Genomic DNA, 24,320 nt, shown 5'->3' on the forward strand with positions numbered 1-24,320 from the left:
TTTAGTGTATAAAAGAACACAGGTTCATTTACTACTAAGAGCAGTGTTACTGGTTTCTCTATGTAAATGCAGGTGACAGATTGTGATTTAATATAAAATGGGGTAGTTCTAACAATTCCAGCCATTGTAAATATAGGATTTCTAAAGCAATATTAATTTTGCAATCTTCTGTTAAACTAGATATTAAAAAAGAGAAAATTCCACACTGGTGAGGGATCCATTTGATTTTTTTTTTTTGATGTTTTCAATTAATTAATACATAATCAATACTGAAGTGCCATATAAAACCAAGTCTATCATAAATAGACATAAAGGACACAGCATTGATATCTAAATTGATTACTAGAATCTTATTAGATTTAAAATCAAGATAAAGATCAACAGAGTGAAAAAAAAAATCTTTTCTCAGGTGCTGAACTCACTGGACAAATTTTCTTTTGCACTTTTGGATCTCTGCAGACTGAGAACCTAATGTTGTCAGAGCTGTGGTGCTTCTCTGAGCGACTTGAACTACAAATTCCTTAGTTTTAAGTTTTTGAGATGGGTGGGTGTATTTCTATTTTAAACAAATAGCTCAGATTTTCCTTGGCATTATAACACACCTTCTGTAGTTGTTTTTAAACTTTAAAAGTTCTTTGTCATTTTCCTAGAATTTAACACTTGCACATATTTTAATTATGATTAACAGTTAACAAAGATTTTTGTCTAGGTGAATGTTTGTTTTTTGCTAGGGCTCACTACTTTGAAAGCTGCCTGTTAAAACATTGTTTTCTTGGTGGTAGTTATCAAGCTCTGCTGCTTTTTCCTGCAAGGCAGTAGAAGTAGTTGAGTTGCTATTTTTAGAAAAAGTAATTTTTAGAAAAGAAGAGGAGGTCTTAATGGATTTTGTATACATTTGGACTACTTCATCTTGGCTGACACAGATCTGGAAATCCCAGAGATTTCCACCACACGTGTTCAGATCAACAGAGCAGATGAGGTATAACCAAGCCAGAGCATATAGGAAGCAAGAGGCCTCCCATGTCTGCACTACATTTCTATATGTACAGTTACTTCATCACACTTTATATGTGTTGGAACTGCTCCACACATGCTGTTATTCTTAGCCATACCTATAAAGGGGGAATTCAATTCCTTGCATATTCCTCTACAGCCTAAGTGACTTTCACATTTTATACTGCTGAGCTGCAGAAATACACAATTGGTGACTTGATTCTACTGCTAAATGCTTGCTCATGGCTTTGAACAGTTTATTTGTGATCCAGTTACTTTGTCTAATGAGAGTATAGCTAAAGCATTAGCTGATCCTATGCACTCAACAACCAGCGTAATGCTGTTTATTGCTAATGCTACATCCACTTGACTGAACACATTGCCTCACTGTCCCATGGGCTCTGCTAGTCTGTCTCTCTGTGTCTGAAATGTTTTTACAGTTGGTCATTTCTGACCTTTTCAAGTAATATATATCTGTGGTAGTCTGCTCTTCCTTTTTCCTCTGAAGTTCAAAATCCTCATCATTTCCATTTACAGAAACAGACACAAACTCATGACACTACTCAGTATTTCCACAAAATTTAGTCCATTCTTTGTTTAGATTAAGTCACCAGCTCTCCACTCTGTCTCCCCACTGCAAACCCCAGAGTCAAGGATGTCCTGATGCTCCCTATTGAGAATTTGTAAAAAGAACCACTAGCAACTAAGCAAGAACATTCTAGGGCAGATCAACCTAATAACCTCCTGGTTACTGACTGGCTGGTTAACTTACTGGCTTTTATTCTCTGATCCTTTTTTCCAGCGTGACCTGATTTGAAAATGTTAATATATAGCAAAATAATGACAATCAAGATGAGTGAGACATACACTGTTTCATTATCTCTATTAACCATTTTTAAAAGCTGTGCATAACTGTAGGAAGCGTGTAATGTCTAAACTGTATTTTGGTTACTTTAAAAATATGCATGGCCAAAATAGTCTTTACAGGGAGAACGTTCCCCCTTCAGAGAAAAGTTTTTTCACTTGCTGAGGTGAGTCAGAAAATGGCAGCTGTGACACCAACAACTATTGTTTTTTTTCTTTGAATTCAGTATCTCACAAAAGAAGACTTTAATAAGGGTGTGCCTTCATTTTTGTTTTTGGATATATCCTAAAACATCATCTGTATATCATCCATGGTTAACTGGATGATTCCCTCTAACCTCTGGTTTTGGATCGGGTTGTTATGAAAGCAAAACCTACATAACAATGTGGTATATGCATGGCAATCAAAAGTAATTGGAGGGTTTTCTGAAATATTAAATGGAGATAGAGCTTTGTATTCTTCTTTGAACATGAATCTTTCTATTTCAAGTCCCTCACCCTACCCTATCAGTGCTTCTTTTTAACTTAAAGCATATATAAATTTCTGTCTACAGAATGAAAACAGCTTGACAAGTTATATTATTATTGAAAGAAAAAAATGCTACAATACTTAAAATCCTGGCATGAGCTGAAACAGATACGGAGCTATAACAATTTCATCTTATTCACATAAAGTTGAATTAATGCCAGTGGTATGTATTAAGAGTAAGGAATATATACTACTGACTATGTTCGTCAATCACAACCAACAGCATCCTTGCTGGTAGACTTAAGAAAATACTTAATTGTGTAACAATTCCTTCTTCAACTAGTTTATTTAAAGATTTTTAAAATGGCACCTGTCGAAAAAATTCTTCCATCAGGGCCATGGTCCACCGGTAGTGCAGTTCCCAGGATTTTGCTGGATGGCTTATGTCTGCTGCATGTAGAATCAAAGACATGGCTTTGGCTTTGTCTACCCTGTCAATTCAAGGACATGCTCCAATTATCTCAGAACAAAAACATCTACTTGAAGTCTTTTCTTGTACATGAGCTCATTTAAAGACTACAGATAATGAACAGAATGGAAAATGACCTACCCCTCTGCCTGCTGTAGAGTGTGTCGCATTGTTTTAATTTGTTGAAAATGACCCGACATATCTGTAGACAAGACCATCTCAATGACCAAGCTACGCAACTCCCTAAGAATAATTAAAAGCAAAATGACTCATTACAATTCATTTATTCTACATATGGAACATTTCTTTAAGCAGTACTTGTTAATTTATAACTTTCTAAACAGCATCATGTTTTTTATTACATTTTTAAAAGCATTTAAATAAATAATTAACAACTTGACCATTATATTGTAAAAGGATTGTGTAGAAGCAATGTACTTCAAAAATGTTCTCTGTAAACACTATTTCAGAGTCACACTGGTTCGGAATTCCTCTTTTCTAGTATATAAGCTAAAATTAAAGTCATTTCTGTAACATATTATAAGCCACTCCTTCTTTTCCAAAAGTAAAGTACTCAAAAAAATTCAGTCTCTAGGCTCACCAACACATAGGAGAATATATTGATATCTTCAGTTACTGCCCTCATATTAGTGCAAAGCAGGCACAACACTAAATCTAGGAAGAAGACTGAAGAACCTCAAAAGAGCAAGATGTATTAGATCTGAAATGTTATGAACGTTTCACCAATATATGAATATTATGTCAAACTACAACTCATCTCAGAAGTTCCTTAATGCCTATTACATGAGTTAAAACAAGTTCAGGATTCATAATTTATCTGTATCTTGAGATTTTGGCTTATCCATCAATTTTCTCTTAAGTGAATATTAAAATAGTAAAATATGAATCATGTGAGAAAGCATATTATTTTTCATTGTATGTGAAAGTACATTTATTTTGCCAGTAATAATTACTAATTTGGAGAATTCTGCTTTTCTCAAAGTAGAAGGATTGTATGTAGACCTTGTAAAAGTCTATTGCTTTTCTTTATGATTTTAACAAGGCCTAGAGAGTACACATGGTGGAGAATTTGTTGACATTAAATCTTTGTTTATGAAGCTATATTATCTTATTATTATTATTATTATATTATTATTATTATCTTTTATGAAGCTATATTATCTTCATGAGCAAACTCCAATCTTAAGATGTCCAAGTATCAAGTATCAACAGTAGAATCCTACTTAAGTAATTCTCACTGATCTTTTATACTGTATTCAATCTTTGATTTAACAATTTTTTTTATTATTTTTTTTTAAAGAAACACATTTTAAAAGAGGTAAGTTGTAGTTTTCTTTAGGGTTGTTAGAATGTTTTTTTTTACAATAAGATATCAAGATGAGTCAAATTAATGGCATATTTAAGCTGATATCCCTGATTGTTTTTTGTGTTATTCCTGACTTACTTTGATATAACTGGATAAAGACTCAGCCCTCTCACTTCTACTCAAATGATAATATCCAGCCATAGCAACCTGAGTTTAGAAAATGACTTACCTTGTCTGACCTCATAATGAGAGAATAATTTGCATCCCAACCTTTTCTTCTCCACAATGCTTTGAAAGTGTACCCTTCAAACATAGCCAAATCCATTAAAAAAAAAAAAAAAAAAAAAAAAACTAACCTGCATGAAAACTAAGGGCTCAGCATTGTTAAACCCTGCTGTTTGCAAAAGTGAAATAATTATCACTTCCATTCCTATGGAAGATTTTCCTATTAACTTTCCAAGTTCTGAAATTTCTTTCAGGAGTATTCAGTAATACATGTAAGCCCACTCCCATTACATAAGACACATACAGAAACAAAATGCAGCTTCTGGTAGATTCACACTGTCATGGCACGTGACAAACCCAAATTACTACGTCTGTCACCTGAAGAAGAATAAAACAATTTAGCACTGTCCTTTTCACACACTACTGAAGATTTCAGGCCACTAAAACTGCTAAATCGCAAAGGAGAAGCTCTCCTACCTACAGTCTGCAAAGATTTTTCTACCTGCACTCTCATCCATCTAATCCATCCATCCATCTAATGATGGATGAGAGACATACAGAGACAGAAAATACAGAACTGGTAGAGAAACATTTAACTAAAGTTTCACTAGATCCAAGGAGGCTCGGTGTACTACCATTGCACAGAGGATTACTCTTGGAATCAAACCATTCCTTAACTGTCTCCCAGGGAAAAAGACCCTCTCAACTTCCATATTGAAGGAGACCTCAGTCAATCTCAGACAGATCTCCTGTAGAGAAACCTCTGACTACTTCATTAAGCAGTCCACAGCTAAAGGTATTGCGATAATACAGTTAGCACTGCTCACGCTACCATGGCAAAATCATGCATACGTCTTACCACCTTTTGTTCTATGACAAGAAATGTAACTGTTACATTTATAACACATAGCAATTTTGCGGAGCTCACATTTTGAAGAATACTGCTTTTGTGTATTCAGTATCCATTTTTCTTAAGTAAATGGTTATCTCCTCTTCTATCATCTTTTCTTAATCTTCCCATAAACATATGTCCTACATATATTTGTAAGTAGCAGATGAAATATTATGTGAAAAAATGACATGAATAATGTTGCAATAACAAGAGACAAGGAGTAACACATGAATTTCTCCATTAAGTAGTTATCCAATAAACAGAAACTAGGTTTACCTGGATTTGTTCATGACAAAGACAGTTAGTCAGTTGGGCGCACTAGATCATAGAGTTAAAACTGCAGAAACAGGATAGGATGAGAACTGAAGACCTAAGGCTCATTTTGCAAGTTATAGCAACCCTGCTTTCCTCAGGCAGAAGACTCCCAAGAACAGTTGTGAAATAGAAGATGTTCATTATGCAATTTTTTGGTCTTTTTAATATAACCATTTATAATATCAATGTATATTTATGACTAGAAAGGTTTGGGACTTTAATACTGCCTGTCCATTTGTAATCATTGACATAACATACAGGGTGCTAAAACACCATGCACCCAATAAATTAAAGGAGAAAGTGGGAGAAAAAGGGATACCTCTTTAGTTCCTGGGAGGGCTAAGTGATAGAAAAAAACTAATATGGAAAACTGGAACGTATTTTCAGAATTGAGAATAGAGTGAGAAATGACTATGAATGTCACATGCATTATCCACAAAGGGCATCCTCATTAGGATGCTGGCAGTGTCTCCCTGTTCATACCCAAATTCTGTGTTTTAAACTTAATTGAGGCTGACAGTTTATTAGTTCATTTATCTTAAAGTTAATATGCAGAAAAAAAGTGTAATACTATAAAGTCATTCCTAGTCATTTTGCTTCATCTTGTTGAAATAATTAGCAGAACTACAGTTTAAATAAGCAGAGGAATTAATTACAAAAAAAAAAAAAAAGAATTCACTGCAACTCAGAAAACATCTGACAGTGGTCAAGAAATTAATTAGTGCCAGGAAGTACATTAAAAAGTTAAACAAATTATAATTTTAATTTACTGCCAATATGATTCAGTGCAAATTTCAAAACTGTTAGTCTAGTAGCTTAGTCACCGTCCTTGGGGGTGTTTAAGGAAAAGTTGGACATGGTTCTTAGGGACATGGTTTAGTGGGTGATATTGGTGGTAGAGGTACGGCTGGAACAGATGATCTTGGAGGTCTTTCCAACCTTAATGATTCTATGAATTTCAATGTAGATCCAAGAAGATCACTTTCTAAATAATTAGAAATTGAGAAGCTTTTTTCATTGTACCAACAAACAATTGTATCTGATGACAGGGTAATGGAAATATTTTTGAAAATTATAAATAAATACCAAGAAATCATGATTTCCATGACTAACCATCTAAAGCATCAGACTTCTACAGACTGCACATGTTCTCAGACTGGCACTTTGGAAGTTATGGGTTTCATTGAAAGTATAGATCCTAAATGTCTGTCTAAGTAACAAAACATGGAACCGTGTGTCTAAGTGTAGTTGCTTGAGCTTATTAATCAGGTTTCATAAATTTCTTATAAATTGTACTGAATAGCCCCACAAGTTGGACCAGAAATTCTATTCTCTATTGATTTCAAACCCACCAACTTCAAACTGGCTGAATATAATAGTGTGCGGCCACTGTAATCCATCAAAATTCCCTAAGCTAAAACAAAATCCGCCAGTAAATTCAAACTGGCTTACAATGAGAAGAGATTGAAAAGCATTTAGTCTGTGATTAACTTCTAAAGAAACATGGTATAGCATCACACGTTCAAAAAACATGGAAAAAAGAAATGCAATAGAAGAGCAAATGGTCCAGAAAACAGGTCCCAGCTGATCAAGATTCTTTCTAATGTTGACATTGAAAATCTGGCTGTATATTAGTATTATTGCAGAAGTTCACAATTTATTTCCAGAGATCTTTCTCCAGAACTAAATTTACAATACAAACTTTATGATAACTAAATCCAAATGAGTATCCTCTGAGAAGAAATCCTTTATGAGAATGAAAAAGTGTATGTTTCTCCTTTCACTTTTTACTAAATTAAAATATTAAAAGTTCTTTAATATTAAGCACATTGGAGCACCTACAGAAAATAATGAACTGAAAACCAAAAGGATCAGCAGACTTATATTCAATAATGTCTTTGTTTAGGGATGTACTGATCACATAGATAAGTAAAATCATGTAGTTCTACCATGTAAATCAGTCCTTTATCGGTAAATATATACTATGCCAAAATTTGTTGTGATATTGATGTATTCTTATAATTGTAGAGTTTTATAAAAATATAAATGAAGTAAAGTATAGCTGTTATTTATGGTTATTTATGTTATGTTATTTATGGTGGCATCATTCACTGTGGCAGAACCTCTTGGAAGCAGAACATCTCTATCTGGATTCACAATCCACCTATTTAAAAGTTATTTTTAGGATCTCTAAATTATAATAGCTATGTCTACAGAAACACACAGAAGACTCATGTTTAAGGGCTATATGTAGTATTCTATGCTATGCAAACACGCCTCTTTTAATAGCTGAGAAAAACCTCTAACACCTGCTCGTTTTTTTATCCCTTCTCTTTCAGCTAGTGAAATTTCCTTCAGGAAGTACATTAAGATAAAGAAAAAAAAAAAAAGAAAAAAAGAAAAAAAAAAAGTAAGAACTCCATAGTGCTTGGGACTTTCCAAATAACTCATTTTTTAATGCTTAACCAAGATATGATTATGCTGTGCTACATTACACAACAGAAATCGCATAGGCAGTAGTGATCAGACTGGCAGTAGAGTGTGACTCTGCAATGGAGTTTTAACCCACCGTTAGGCAAAGATAACCTACCTCAAGAGGGGCAGCTCTGAGGTTTTCCTGGAGAACTATCTCATCAGAGACTGTCTGCACAGTCCTCATAAAAGCACAACCTCAGTATTGGCATCTTCCAAACAGTACTTCTTTACACCACAGCAGATTTCTCTAAGCTCTAAATATTCATTACTTCCTCCAGTGCCAAGAATTTTTCCTGTAATTTGAACTCTTAAAATAGACTCCATAGAGAAGGCCTGGAGTTTTTATTATTTTTAAACATTGGAATTATGTCTGAATGTCAGAAGATGACTTACCTCCAGTCATCTTTGGTTAAATTTGCCAGAATGTTCATCTCTTCTTCTTGCATGAGTCTATAAGCAGCACTTACATGATGATTTTCAAGAACAGAACGATCATTGTACAATATTGCAACATCTGACCTAGTGTTAAAAGACAGGAAAAAGGAAAAAAAAAAGACATGATTTTCAACAGCATCCCAATGATAGCACTGGAGAAGGTAGGACATTATTCTCTATGAGAATTATTAAGTGTATAGACATATATATATGTATATATATATAGTCAACAATGTTTATTTTTTCTGTCAAATACTGATAAGTTTTCCATAATAAATGTATAACAATTTATCATTATTACCATCATATATATTGTTTGTGGGAAAGTCATAGTTTTAGATGGATAACATTCTATTTATCTAATAAAACTGTGACAAAAAAAAATACTGTGAGACAAGCCTAGAGCTTCTTGACAGTAGACTGGATCATAAAGCAACAGAAATGCTCTAATAAGGCTACTCAGAAAAACTCTTTGGCAATACAACCATTTAAAATGAAATACATTCACAAGAGAGGTTCTACAAATAGAATGGATATTAGGAAGTTACCACCTCTGTTCTGAGAATGAAGTGCTTTGGCTCATGCTGCTCAAAATCAGAAAGAGCTGTAAACATTAAAATGTTTTAAAACTTCAATTTCATATGTTATAAAAGGATGCCATATTTTGTCAGAAAAACAGCCCAAACTTAAGCCACATAACAAAGACATACCAGAAATGCAAAGCCGAATTTTTGATTGAATATAAATGCTTTCTAAAGCCAGACTGTTAAGACTGTTACCTTAAAAGTTAGCACCATCAACCATATCCTTTCCCTCCTAATTAGAACCCAACTTAAAATACCAAAATTACATTACATATAGATTCTTCAGGAATTTTAATGTGGTACAGATTTATCATATTTCAGATTTCAATAATTCTTGGGGAACCTGTTGTCTCAAGACCTTTACCCAACTTGTTAGGCCTCTTTGGGTCTCCCTTCTCTGCTATACATCTCTTCTGATAAAACTGTTCCCAAGTACCTCTGTTTGATCAACTGAACAGACTGTAGTAGAAGAGAGGTTCATTGATTTAGCAGTGCAGCTATGATGATATAATAAGGTTCAATAATAGTATATATTTGGTATAACCACCCACATGTATGATAAGATACGAGGAAATCTGAAAAAAATAAAATAGGACTAGAAAGTTTACTTAGAAAGAACAAACTATATCCTACCTAAATAAAGAATATGTTTATGTCCATAATTCATGGGAAGAATAATGATTTGCCAATCACATACATTTCTGAAACACACTTTGGCCCACTTAGCTAATTATGTCAAATTTTAATCAGCATTGGTATTTTATGTGACTATGACAGCCATTTCCTCAGGATTTTGCAGGCAAAAGAAACCTGGAATCATGCCCTGGGATGTCACATCAGGGCCGATTTTGCTAAGAGCAAAGAATGAGCTCCATGACAAAACAAATACCTGCTTATAAGTATATCCAAGTAAAAGTCAAAAGCATAATTCATTCTTCCACTTTTGCAATACTTCAGAGCGAAATATTAAAGACAAAAATAGAAAAGTAAAATAAACTTGGAACTACAAAATGAAGTTTATTTTTAGCAAGACTATGCTGAGGAAGAAAAGAATTATGCCTTTATTTTAGTTGCAGATCTATAATTTTTTGATTATTGAAGAGCATATCCCAGGGCCTAAGTATGTTCTGGATTTAATTTAACCTTAAGCCTTGGGCTCACCTGTATAGGTGAGTGCAAGGATACTTCTGTTCAAAGTAGTAATACTTCTTGATAATAGAGATGTTTCATTAGAATATGCCAGTGTTACTGTATTTATTTATTTATTTACTTTGAAGAGCGTGTGAAGTGGATAGCAACTGAGGATACTGAAAACAAAGTACAGTCTAGAGTATGAAAACAAAAAACAATAAGACACTTAGTACCAAGGTTAGTATCAGGTATACCACTTATCACCCACTAAAGGACTGGTCAGTGATTTTTCTTTGATAGGCCGAAAATATTTTAAGTTATATGCTGTTGTTCTGGACCAGAGGATATGAAATGCTATGCATACATCAGAATGCAGTTAGTCTGACTTTCAAACTGGATTTCTTTATCATAACTACTGCAGATCCTGTTATAACATGCTAGGAGAGGACCCTTGGTATGGATTTATAAAGCTGTGCTTGAAGTTTTCTCCCTGAATATTCAATTCATAAAACCAGGAATGGCCTAGCTACCTCATGGCAGTATCAGTAACAGGAATGAAACAGTTCAGATGAATCAACAGCAAACTCCAGACATGATACGTTAGGGACCACTTTGCTTACCTTGTCTGAATATGAAAATTATTTGTGGTCCCAGTATGTTCATAATCATGGATGGCAGCTGCAAATATCATTGCTAAAATTTCCAGTTCTGTGAGCCAGTGCTAGTAAATGAAAAACAAATCTTAGTCATAATTCCTATAACAGCCTAATTCAGATAAATGCAGTACTGGAAGCATTTTGCACTACCTTCAACTAAATTAAACTTCACCCTTTTCTGATTTCAGTTGACTATAGATTCATAACACCTAAGTATTATGTAATAAAATAAGTCCTTGTGCTTATTAGGATTTATCTCAGACCAAGTTAAATACTTTATGATCACAAGCAAAGTAAATATTGGCAGCCAAAATAATTAAGAAGTTATTAAGAAAATTACATGGTATATTTTGCAGCTGTTTCGAGTAGAAAGAATCTAATCTACTAGATACTATCTGGCATTTGCTGAATTATGGTAAATTCATCTAAAAACTTGATACAAAATTAAGGTTATAATTTATCTTTCAGTGAAAAATATATAAAGTTCACCATACTTTTCTAGGTAACACATCAGTATTAACTATTTTTCACCTGTACTGTAGTACAGAAATTAGGCCCATGGGAGATTTTTCCAGTTCTAAATTATATTGTGTTTTGTGTTATCATATCATTCAGCTAACTAGAAATGTAAAAATGTGGTGCACAAAGCTGGTATACAGTTTCACAGAACAAAAGGCAAGAAGGATCATCTTCTATACAAAATAATACAGGCCCTAGATTTTTATGCGCTTTTATACAACTTCCTAATTGAGAATGTCCTTTATAGATCTTCTTGTGAAATTATCTTCGTTATTTTATCTTTCAAGTTCTATTTTATTACTGAGAAATGAAGCTCAAGGAGAAGTACTCAAGTACTCCATTTAAAAATGGGGGTAGAAACTTCTAATATGGGGGTAGAAAATCAAAATTAACCCTGCAATCATAGGACTGATTAAGTCAAATGCCAGTTAGGATATTTTCACATACATTTCAGACTTTTTTCAGTGTAGAAGTAAGCTTCTGTACTATAAGATCTAAGAATGATCTTCATCCTTATGCACCCATTTAGGCACATATATGTATATGAATACATATGAAATGTATAAGATGCCAGAAGTTGTATTATTTTTTCAAAGAAAAATATCAAAATTCCTAAGTTGTGTGAGAACAATGAAATAGGTCATTCAGTGACCAAATAAGATAGCTGAAGAACAAGTAGTGCTGGCTGTTGGTGAAGCTGTATAGATTTAAAAAGGTCACAATGGAGGAATGAGAATGTACTGTAAGCAATTCTAAAAATGGAAATGATGGCCTTCATAGTATTGTGTGTCATAAGAAATCGGGCCATGACTGCTCCTGGCTTTCACAATCTTTTCAACATACCAAACAGAATAGAAACCCAGAAATTATTAGTAACTGAATCTAAACATAAACATTTTCTTTCAGATGCCTTCTCAAAGCTTTTTTTTTTTTTTTTTTTTTAAATTGCTAGATAATTCATTTATAAGTCGAGTGCTTCTTAAAAACAGTATCTATAGATTATACAGAATATTCATACCATATTATATGAAGGCAAGTATTCTAGACACTGTAGCAGTACAGTTAAAATTCAGATTAGTATTAAAATCTGCAATCAGAGAACTATTTAGCTAAAGAATTCCCAAGAAAGCAGGAGAAAGCTCTTAGGGAGAAAATTAAGAATTGTTTCTTCAAAGATCGAGGGAAAAGCAGTTCTCTTGTGTCTGGAAGTCTGACAGACTACAAAGAGATGGAATCTACTTCCCTCCTGGAAGATACTGTGTGATGCAGGTGTAACAACTCTTGGAAAAGATCTCTTCTATTGAGAAATGTTTTACAGTACTATAAATTTCTTATAACTAAATAGATGCATTTCAACTTTTCATGAACTCTGGTTCAAACTATTTTTTTTTAAACAACAGTGGATTAAAAAATGAGTAAGAACAGGAATCTGACAATACACATGTTGACAGTAAAGACATTTTTTTCCTTTCATTTGAGCAATACAGGTACGTGGGAGGAGAAAAGGGTTGGTGGGAAGATGATCGATGACTCAAAAGTTCTTTACAAGATGTATTCCCTGAGATTTGGATTCTTGAATCTTTATAAAGATGAAGACTTCATAAATGCTAGCTTGAGATATATATTTTAGTTGTATCATCTGGGATTTAAAATCTTGTGGAGTTTAATAGATTGTCTGCCATCTGTGATATCTAACTTTCTAACACACATCTGAAGTGTCTGAATCTTTTTTCTTAAGATAGACAGCCAATATCTTCTGGAAAATATAATGAACATTTTATTTCTTTAAATGAGACTCTGAAAATGTGTTATTCTTCACTGAAATCTTTTTACAGGCTTGTGGAAAAGGATAAGTTCTGAACAGACAAGAATTTTGGCAAATGCCAAAATATGGCTGTATTCCAGGTGTCCATAAAAGATACAAAATGTATGACCTCCTCAAGAGGAGTCATAAAAAGGATTTTCTTCAACCTTTTTCTAACATTTGCTTCTGTATGTCTTTCAGAACTCAACAAGCATGACAGCAATTCTTTGCAAGATCTGGGAGTCAGTACCAGTTCTGAAAAGATACAGTAAAAGCACAAGAATTTCAAATCACACACCAGTTTGCAAAACTCACAGAAATTTGTTATACGATTGCATCAAACTGATGATCCAAATCCAATAATTTGTTAGATGATATAGCAGAATTAAAAAAGCTACTGCAAGTAGCAATAAAAAAGTTACTGCAAGCCAATGCAGTAATCTGAAAAAAAATAGTTTGAGAAGCCAACTTCAAATCATTACTGAATAGGGTTCAGTAAGGGTGTAATCAACTGGGCAACAGGAAAGAAAGGGGAAAAAAACTGTTAAGCAGAACATTTGTGCATGATACTGATGAGTTCTCAGACTGCAAATGACATTTGGGACAGAAATACTTTACAAGCTGCAGAATCACTAGGCCTTCTTTCAAACACTGATTTCTATAAACATTTCTTCTGCCTGGCAAATTGCATCTGTTTGAAGGCACTCTTGACTAAGCGTCGTCCTAGTTAGATAACTTTCCAAGAACTTTCCAATATCATAATTCAGCGATTCAAATGTGAATATTTAAAAACTGCCCTAATTTTATAGGAATATCTTGTACAGGCACTGCAAGATTAATGATCTTTTACAGCACAGTAACAGCAAAGTTTATACTTTTCTAAAAATATTTGTCTCAATCACATCAAAGTGCAGTTACAAGGTTAAGTTGCCAATTGGAGAGGCCTTTCTCATTCTCATGTGCACCTGGTAAAATAGCAGATATTCAAACACAAAACAGATTCCTTCATTCAGTGTTCAGAGACACCTGAAGTGTGTTGCAAAGTTGTTTAGTCAATGGATAAACATCCCAAATTGAGTGGGATAGCTCATAAAATTCAAACCTTGTCCTGGCATCACAAAGAAAATCTGGGATGCTACTGCCTTTTTTGAAGGGGGTAGGAACACAGGCCAAGGGGATGTTTACAATGGGGATGTTTATAATCTCTGAAGAACAAAGGGATTTTTCTCCCTTTTAAGCTGTTTATCCTGCAACAGAGACATGTCTCACATGACTTCATGCTTGCACTTGACCTCACAGTAGAAGACCAGTCTAGGATAGAAACCATGATTCCTTCAAGATTTTTTATCAAAATATGTTTTCTGTAGGTGAACATCTTATACAACTGTAGTTTGGAGTCAGAGAGTTGTCCAGCGTATTCTTCAGTCTCATATAGAAGTCTTTCTAAAGGAAATTTTTCAATGTTGAAGAGAATCTTGGCTGGTGAAGACTACAGATTTCACTCTATAAGTAGCACTTGTATTAATACGTAGTTTAGAAGTAAAAAGCTTCCATTATGCTACAGAATTCTTGCAATGCCTAGGGATTTCTTGCCTCTGCTGAAGTCAATGGCAAAGCTTTCAGTGAGAAAAGGCTGATCATAAGTGAATGACTTTCATTTATCGTCTATATGTTGAAGCACAAACACTCAAACTCAGCCTGAAAATTTTTCTTTCCAAAGGTCTAATGGAATTGTTTTGTGGCTCTGCAAATAGAAATCAAATGCTATCATTTTCCACTTTTTTTTTGTTTTTGTTTTGCTTTGTTGTTTTTTTTTGTTTGTTTGTTTTTAAGAAAAAATGGTTATATCCATAGTGAAGACAAATCATCAAAAGAACATAACAGAAATGTCCATTTTCTTTCAGTCAATATTTACTTTTATTGAGCAAACTGATAGTGAGGAACCTCCCACTAATCGTATTAAGTGAAAGATAAGTGCTTAGAGTAAAAATGCTTGCACAGATTCACTTCAGATTCCCAAATAATTACTAAAGAATACTGAGATATTGCAGTAATGCAAAACAATATAGGCACATTCAGTATGTAAAGGCAATCCTAAATAAGGTTATACATATAAACTTAAAGAAAAAGCAGTTGCAGAGTGTTTGAGTAAGGCTGCACTGATTCAAAATACTTTTCAATGGCCAAGACCTCAGCAAATACTAAAGTTTCCTTGCCTGATCACACCTCCCAGGCTCCAATGTGGAAGCAAAAATTCTCACATTCCCACTCTTGCAAATGTACCCCTTTCAGTATGATACACAATGCACAAACCCAGGCAATGAAAAATGAAAACGGTTTAAGATTTTTTTTTCCCTTTTTTCCTCTGCATCAGGAGATTTCCAAGCTGGAAAAACTGTTAAAATTACATGAAGTTCGCAGTCTGAACTAGTTTGGAATCTCTCTGCATAATTTTCAGGGGAGCTTTTTACTGAAAACACACACATACACATTTATCCAAAACATCAGAGAGTCTGCAAAAAGAAGTAAATTGAACTTCATAGTATTTCTTACCATGATACCAGTGTGAATCATTATGTAATGCACAGTTTGAGTAACATCAGCTGCATGGATCAAATTGTGATATGGATTTTTGTATTTGCTATAACCAACCTCAAGAGCTTCAGCAAATGTAATAAGATTGGGAACAGGGATCTGGAGGAGGGAAGCAAAAATTAAAATAAATATTTTTTCTTGCAACAGATGCAAAGTTAATCATGCAATAAATAAACCACAAATAAGTGCATCATAGAATTTAGTTAATAAATAAGAAACGAATAATTTAAAAAGTAAAGGTCTAAAATCTAATATGCTTCTGGAAGTCTTCATCCAATTCTTGTAGATGTTACATCCTACTACATGCACCATGCACAGGAGTTGGTTAGTGTACAAGAGACTAAACCTATCAATCAAATCATTTTTAGAGGTTTCTGTCTGTATGCATGGATTGCTCATATAAGAAAGGTATAACAGATAGCAGCCAAACAATAAGATTTGTTTTTCTTCCTCAGCATTACATTGCGTGAGACAAGTTTTCCTTGAATCAGATAGTCTTCATTCCCTCCCTCTTGCTTCCTCCAAGCAATGTATGAAGTGCAAGTACTATCTACCACCGTTTTTCCCCATATAATGAAATGATATTTCCTTAAGATTTTTTAAATTATTATTTAAGATTTTTCTTTATTTAAATACTTATTATTATTAATATTTTAAAGCCCTGCAAGGTAAACTGTGGGATTGAGAATGGGTTTAAGCCCACCGAGCCAATAACATTGTGTACTTTCTGACTGTGCTGTTAGTGGTGGCCCTGATGTGGTTCTGACTTCAAGCACCCAGAGCACTCCTGGGAAAAGATGAGTTTGTGTTATTGGTTAAGTCATTATTCAAACCAACTTCAAAATGAGCCAGCCTCTTCAAAGGGTGTAAAATTTTGCTGTGGAGAGGTTTTGAACTCTATTGAGACTTTAGTTCAGTACTATCATAGTGATAAATCTGACACTTGACCCAGTTTTTAATCTCAGCTTTTCAAAGCTGGTTATAAATATTCCATATTGTATTGCAACACCCTGCAAACACTATCTAAAAGCAGCCTTCTCTATGTATATCATCAAAGTTGGTTTGGAGAGGAAGGTTCAGTTGAAACCTCTCAACAGTTTTGACCAACACACTACGAACTAGGCTATGAATAGAGTATGTAGAACTACAGTTTTCTGCCTTATTAGGAATCTTTCTTCCATCTATTTAATCTATTTAATGCTTAAGGCATTTAACTGCTCAATAGCAACATCCCATCCCAAACTGACTTGACATGGGTCTACATAGCATTCGATTTCTTGGGCTGCAGAAACATTTGCCTGCTCTGGGTGAAGTTTCATTCAGTGGAACTATTGGCATATTAATATCTTCCAATTGCTATAATCTACAAAATTCTGCACTGCATTGTACAATAAAATAACATTTCAAATATATCCTGGCTTTCTTATATTTTAAATTTGACATACTTATTTTTGTATACGTATTTTTATTAGTAAATAGTTTCTGACCTTGAAACGGCTCAAAAGGTCGTATCGAGTAAACAGCTCATACATCATAAATTTCAGACTGTGCTCTCCACTTGCTTCATTTAGGGCAAATACGTCAAAAGACCATTTATCAACATCCTGTAAATGAGGGGGAAAAAAATGTAGTTTCCATCTGTTTAAATAGTTTTCCAGCTCATCACTGGAAAAAATATTTAGATATTTTGTGGGTTTGGAGTTTTTTGTTTTGTTTTGTTTTTGTAGGGGGTGGGGTCAATTATTTTTTTTATTGTCCATGTCTTTTGAACTCTTCCTGTTGATAACACATTGATGACTATTTCAATATTAATGATCAAAATAGTTGTGATGGTTATGAATAAAATACTCATGACATGACCTATGCAACTTTCTACACTTCAAATCAAAAGCCTTAATCTTTTACATTTAACATTTTGAGTAAAAATTTTCTGTAGAACCTGAAGAAGCTAATATGAATGTCTGTCCTTGAAATATGCTATTATGCAAGGTCATTAACAATATAGCCATATAGCAATTTGTGAATAACACACTAATTTCAGGCTGTTAGGAAAAAACATGAGGTACCACATCCTTTCTCAGAATATACTGTTCTATACTGCTTATGAAGCCATAGGAACTTGATGTAGCCATAGGAATCTCAAAAAAGAGATTGACTTTTGGGTAAACTACAGTGATGCATTAAATTCACAGACTTTATTTACTTGTTCCATAAACTGTAGCTTCTTTTGTTAGCTCTGTCCCAATACTACTTCCCCTTTTTCTTTCCAAAAAGGAAAAAAATACTGCTGAGACACTGATTACCATACTAATGGGAGCTGATATAATCATGGCTCTGACATTTTTATAAACATTTCTACATGATTTTGTCCTAATGCTCTAATAACATTGTTAAATTAAATCACAACTAAACAGTGAAACAGCAAACAGAATCATATGCTATTTGTGAAGTTCTAACTATTAAAGTTCTCTGTTTTCTGTGTTCAGTTCTGTAGTAGTAAATATGGCTAGGGTACATTCAGTAGAAAAAATGCATTAATTTCATCCTAAAAGTCACTAAAAATAAGTACTAATACATTCAAATTCCACAAAAATTAAACTTTTTTTCACCTTAAACGTTACAATCACTTCTGCTGGGTAAGCCAAACCAACCATGCTAGAAGTTCTACGGTACATCCTAAAAGAAGAAATAAAATGTTCAGCCATTGAATTCCATTAAAATTTTATCTTTCATAATCTGTGAAACAACAATAAGCTATTTGAGGATCTGATCCCAAAGATGACATAAGTCTTTTTATGAACTTCTGAGAAAAATTCTTCTCTTGGGGTATTATTTTTTGGTGTTCAGGCAGTCTTTGGTACATGTTCATATAGAAATTTCCAAGCTATAATGTTTATCCCCAGAATTTTCCAAAATCCAGAAGATTTCATTACAAAAGTAGAGGTCTCATCTGGATTTCTATATATAAAAATACAAAGATTACAGAAGTTGAACCTAAAAACTGCCACAAAGATTTGCTTCAGGCTTCTGCCACCATTTGATGGGATCTTCAACAACAGACAGACACTGTGGTTAAATGCAATGCTTGCTGTACTGAAAAAATAACTCTCACCTTTCTACAAAAATCCCAGCCTGTACAGCATGCACAATGCTTCGGAATTTGGGCTTTTCTTCAGGTCTCCTCTTCACTATTCCCATTTCCCTTGTGAATGTAGAAGCTAACCAGTCCCGTACTTCCAGCGGGACAGAATCTGACTGGATGTCAGACAGCTCATCCTCAGTGTCCAACAGCCTCCTAAAAAAAAATATAAATTAATAAAAGGTAACTGAGAAGATGGCAGATTGAAGCAAAAGGTGTATGGACATGTGAACAGCTAACAAAACTTATTTTAACAGGAGCAGAGGTTGTCTATATGATTAACTTAATACATCTTCAAATGCTTCTCTGGCAGACATACTCAGGCCTCCAGGAAGGCAGGCACAGCAGGTGTCTTCCTTTCTTCCTGTGTTCATGTTCCAGTATGTAAAAGATGCTCAAATGCAAGATATTCAAGGAAAGGCAAGTGAAGGATTTTCCACTGAGATTTTAACAGCTTTGGTGGATTGAAGTGTAATAACGAGTTATAAAGTCCCAAGGAGAGGTTTATAAGAGTGGCTGACAGAAATGCCTCTAGAAATGGTGGGTTGATGCAATAACAAAGAATACCTATGACCCATCTGATCTATCTTCCAAAATGGTATCAAAAAAGTTTTCACACTTACATGCAAAAAAATATATATTACCTAAAAACACTATGGCAAATCAGTTTCAACGAACACCCTGTGTACATGTCCATTGCATTACTCCAGTGCAATAAAAGTATTACTGAGAATGAATTCTTTCTGTTTTGAGATTGACGTTCCTATTGAAGGAAGGGTAACAAAATCATAACAGTAAAGATATTATACAAGATTAGATTACAAGTCAGCTGTCAAAGTTCTTAATTGTTTAAAAATATAGAAAAGCTATGTATACCTTTTGCAGAATGTAAAAAGTAACTTCACTTAAACAGAACTAGAGATCAGTTTATTTAGAAGAAACGTGTAACTAAATATTCTCCTCAAACAGACTCAATACTTCAATTCTACACTTCTATGAACATACCAGTAGTAGGAAAACTGCTTTTTTCTTGCTATTACCTGCCCATATCACTCATCTGCTGGGATTTTCTGAGAACCAAATTGCTTATTTATTCTGATACTAAGTTTTCCTTCATTAAGTTATGCAAGAAACTTCAGGCGGGATGATCTGAACACACGAAAAGCATGCCATCCTTCAAAAATATTTTATTAAAAATAGCACCAATTGAATTGCAGACATTATTTGATTATGTAGATGTATTTTTCTAGTGATTTTCTGAAACTACTTGAATCTCCATGAATTGGACACAAAGCAATGGTGGACAAGGTATATTTAACTTTGATTTGCGTATATATAACTCCACAGATTCTTCATCCTATCTGTACACTTTAATATATTTTTAACAGCTCTTTCACACTTTTTGTTTTCTTTGTTTCTCTTCATCACCATTTTCAAATCCTTGCCTAATCCAGGTCATTTCTGGCATACAGAAGAATTGAGCAAAAACATGGGTGATGGAGTCCACATGTACATCTAATCCTGAGGACAGTGCCTAGTAGGAAGCATGACACCAGATGTGGCATACAAATTATTTGTGAACAATGAAACATAGGACTTGTAGGACTTGACAACTAGGATGAAATAAAAAATAAAAATACATAAAATTCTCCTAACATCATCACTGCTTACTGAAAGAAGAGCAGGAATATTCCTATTTCTTACAGCCATAAAATTGTTAGACTACAAGTGTCTTCAACACAGGGTGCAGGAGGAGCAGAATGGACAAGAATTATGAGAATTTTCTGGCAGTGGGAAACTCACCAGAAGTCAGTAATTTAAGTTTGAGGAGAAGGACTTCTGCAGAAGAAAGTATTTGTGTAAATTATCTTGCAAAACTGAACCCAGTCTAAGACTGCCAATAGGTCAAAAACTATAGATTGATTTTATTCCACCAATTTAAAACTATGTTTATAGTCCACTTAAATCCCTACTAGTCTAATGCTGATATTAAATATCCCTGGAGAGATCAGTACATTTTTATTTCTGATGAATACTTGGCATTTGATGTATTTGTAGTATAATCAGGAATAAACATTATAATCCCAAAACAGTTTTATAACTATCCAAAATGCTACTCAAAAGACATGAAATTATTCCAGCAATAAAAGGACCACTGTCATTAGTCTATCTCAGAGCCCACTGCATGAAGTACTCTACACAAATTTTCTACAGTCTGGTGCAGAATATCTTGATAGATATTGGCCACTGGAGAAAGAATTAAGGCTAGGAAGACACACTGCAGTTTCTCTAACTTTTTTAACCATTCATTTGTAAAGCAGGAGGACTATTCAGCGTGTACCTGATAGCAATTAAGTTACTTTATGAAGACAGAAAAGAGAAACCAGAATTTGAAAAGTGTTGAACCAAGATCTTTTGCTCAGTTTCCTGAACACTCCAGGAATTTTCATGACACCACTCCTTTCTGATGAGAGGTGACTGAACAATGTTTTATGTGAAAGACAGAGATTAAGTGTTTCTGGTTCCTACTCAAATCAGCAGGAAAGCAACCATAACACAGAATTACATTGTAAGCACAATCCTTTGTAAATATCAGCTCTTACAGATACCTCAGATCAGAACACCTTCAACATATAACCTCACTAAGTTCTCCAGAAGAATTAGTTCTTTTCAGAAACCTAACTGAGACAACATTTAAGGAGAGGAAACAAGGGCTAGTAACTGTCTACTTCTTACATCTTCCTGACCTTTTGAATTATACAATTCATATTGGGGAAAATTACACATGGCATATGCATTGCTAGAAATGGCCTTGGAATAAATTAACTAATGACTGCCATTATTCAGTAATTACAGAGACAGAGTTCATCTATGGATCTACACAGCCGAATAAATGGATGGTTAGATGGATCTACAATTTGATGGCTATTTTGTTTAGAAAATATTTTTATATACATGTATATATATTGCACTATGCATAGTACACTTAATTATCACAAATAGTTAGAATCCAGTATTGAATTAATTTAATAGTTCATTATTTTTGTCCACTTCTATTCACCTATCTATACCTTTATTAAAAAAATATAGTATTTCCATTATATTTCCATGAGTGTATATGTATGTATACATATGCCATCTTGTGGATTCTGTGAAATACATCTTTAATTGTTCACCTTTTATTTACTGATTATGAAAACACTTATTTGAAATTACCCAAATTTATACCTTAAGATGTAAAAATCTGAAATGGTTTTATCAGTACTTCTATATAATACATATTTGTAATAATACATGTATAAATTTTACTAAAAGTAACCCAAAGAACCTTCAGCAGAAGCATCAAAACTCACACATATTAACAAGAAGTATTAATAGTATTTTACCACTTACACTACAGTAGTAGCTAAAATTCATTTTTTCATCCCCCTTGAATTCTGATTTTGATAAGCCACCATTTATTATTATTTTGCTACAGGTCTGTCTGTCTTGTTCCTGTTGGTTAGAACTTAAATGAAAAAAAGGCTGGCTCCCAGCAGATGTATTATGATGTCACTCTGGTGCAACCACTGAGTATTATCACATCATCATTGCTTTGAAAAAAATTCTACAGTGCAACATTTTCTACAATTACTGGGAGAAAAAAGTAATAATCAGAAATGTATATTAAGAACCTTTTTATTCCTGAGCATTTATACTACTGGTCTTTTAATGTATATCTACTTAGAATGCACAACTTTTAAAAGCTTCAGTAAAATCAGTGAATCAATAGGAAGTTATTGGCACTTGGGTTTTGCCTAGTGAAAATTACTACTGTCTAGATAAAAGGAAAATATATTTAAATATTTTTGTATTCTATAATTCTACTATGTAAACTTCCTGCTCTGACCTGCTGCTTCATGGATCACAGCTGAACAGGTAAATTATTTGGGATTATTCGGAATGCCTTTACAAAGACAAACATTGTTAAACCATTAAAATTTATGCCAAATGTTACAGAGGTTTGTTTTTTTTTTTAACATTTTGCAATATAAAACTTTACTTAGATTCAAAAATGCCATCAGAAAAAAATAACGAATAAAGTAGCAAGTGTCAAGAAGAAAAACTGTACCAATATGAATCCCATTGGTACAACTGGGAAGCATGAACTCCAATAGCACGGTTTAATTATATATATATAAATATACCAAGGCACATGATTTAGCTTTTTCTTCCCTAAAACTAAGCAAAACTTTAAAATGCTAAAAAAACAAAGAAGCTTTAACAGCATGGTCCACAGAAAGTACTTTTTCTTCAACATGAATTCAGAATTGCAGGGTTACATACAATTATTTTGCCCATATATCATAAGCCTATTAAGTAGATGCAATATGTGGAAGAGAGATGTGTAGGAAGGAGAGGGGGAGGCTTAGGTTATTTAATTCTATTCATTCCATGATTGGAGCTCCCATTGACAGTAGTGGGAATATGGTAAGGTATGGTCCACGGCATTTCAGCTTAGCAATCAATTAATGCTGCAGTCATAGTAACTAATAACCCGATCTTCTTGTCATAGTACTGTGTTTTTCTGTCAAGAATAATTCTTCAAAATTCAAGTAGTGATAATTTCTAGCTCTCTTTTCATTTAATCAGAATTTTAAATATGGTAATGGACTAGTCAGAAGTACACTTCTTTTCCCTTAGGAATCTGATATATTGTGGAGGGAATGAAAGAATAGCAAATGAAGAAAAAAAAAAATTAGATAATCGCTACACAATAAAAAAAAAAAACACATCAGTGCCAATCAGTCATTCTGCCTAACAGAGATGGTGAAAGATTTCAAACAATGCAATGATGCATTTAGGGGGCCAGAGGAAGAATTAACTCTTCATCATTTAGCCAGTCAATCAAGCTGATGACCAACTCCTTAACAGTAAATTCAAAGTCCTATCTTATTTTTGGAAGGTCCAAAAATGGAATTCACATTTTCATCAATTAATTGTGTTGTAGTTTCTCACTATCTTCCTGAAAAAGCATGAATCAATATATTTAGTTTCTATTTACATCCTCTATTCTCCCTTACAATTTCCACTTACTTGCAGTAAAAAAAAAAAAAAAAATCTTGACTTCCACTGAAGATAAATGAATTGCAAAAATTATTGTGGTGGTGCACTTTTAGTGTATAAAGGCCTTTCTAAACAAACAGTGCATTAACAAACATGTCACACTCTTAAAATTTGGCACATTCTCAGAAGAACTGTCCTCAGATAAAGATCAATTAATTACAATAAACACTCAAGACTCTGGATGAAATACAATTATTACAACAGCAGATAACTGTTGGGGAAGGGCCATTGTTACTGGAAAAATTCGCTTATTGACACATACTGCCTCTCAACTTCCTTTTCTATTCAGAAATACAGACCTACATACCAAAGGCCATCAACA

At 33.7% G+C, this 24,320-nt stretch overlaps 1 protein-coding gene across 12 annotated transcripts in view; it reads right to left on the reverse strand.

The window, feature by feature from the left end:
- The window catches only part of PDE1A (phosphodiesterase 1A), a 222,140-nt gene that overhangs the window by 26,500 nt on the left and 171,320 nt on the right, over nucleotides 1–24,320 (reverse strand). For 11 of the 12 annotated variants that reach the window (XM_068685892.1, XM_068685894.1, XM_068685895.1 and 8 more), the window contains 8 exons: nucleotides 18,866–19,048; nucleotides 18,363–18,429; nucleotides 17,241–17,357; nucleotides 15,712–15,852; nucleotides 10,800–10,900; nucleotides 8,423–8,548; nucleotides 2,937–3,038; nucleotides 2,697–2,817 (listed from right to left, as the gene is read on the reverse strand). In XM_068685892.1, coding sequence (XP_068541993.1) covers nucleotides 2,697–2,817; nucleotides 2,937–3,038; nucleotides 8,423–8,548; nucleotides 10,800–10,900; nucleotides 15,712–15,852; nucleotides 17,241–17,357; nucleotides 18,363–18,429; nucleotides 18,866–19,048 — 958 coding nt within the window. The remainder of the gene's footprint in view (nucleotides 1–2,696; nucleotides 2,818–2,936; nucleotides 3,039–8,422; nucleotides 8,549–10,799; nucleotides 10,901–15,711; nucleotides 15,853–17,240; nucleotides 17,358–18,362; nucleotides 18,430–18,865; nucleotides 19,049–24,320) is intronic. The other variant, XM_068685899.1, reaches the window with a different exon arrangement.

This window comes from Anas acuta, chromosome 6 (genome assembly GCF_963932015.1).
Source record: "Anas acuta chromosome 6, bAnaAcu1.1, whole genome shotgun sequence".
Lineage (NCBI taxonomy): Eukaryota > Metazoa > Chordata > Aves > Anseriformes > Anatidae > Anas > Anas acuta.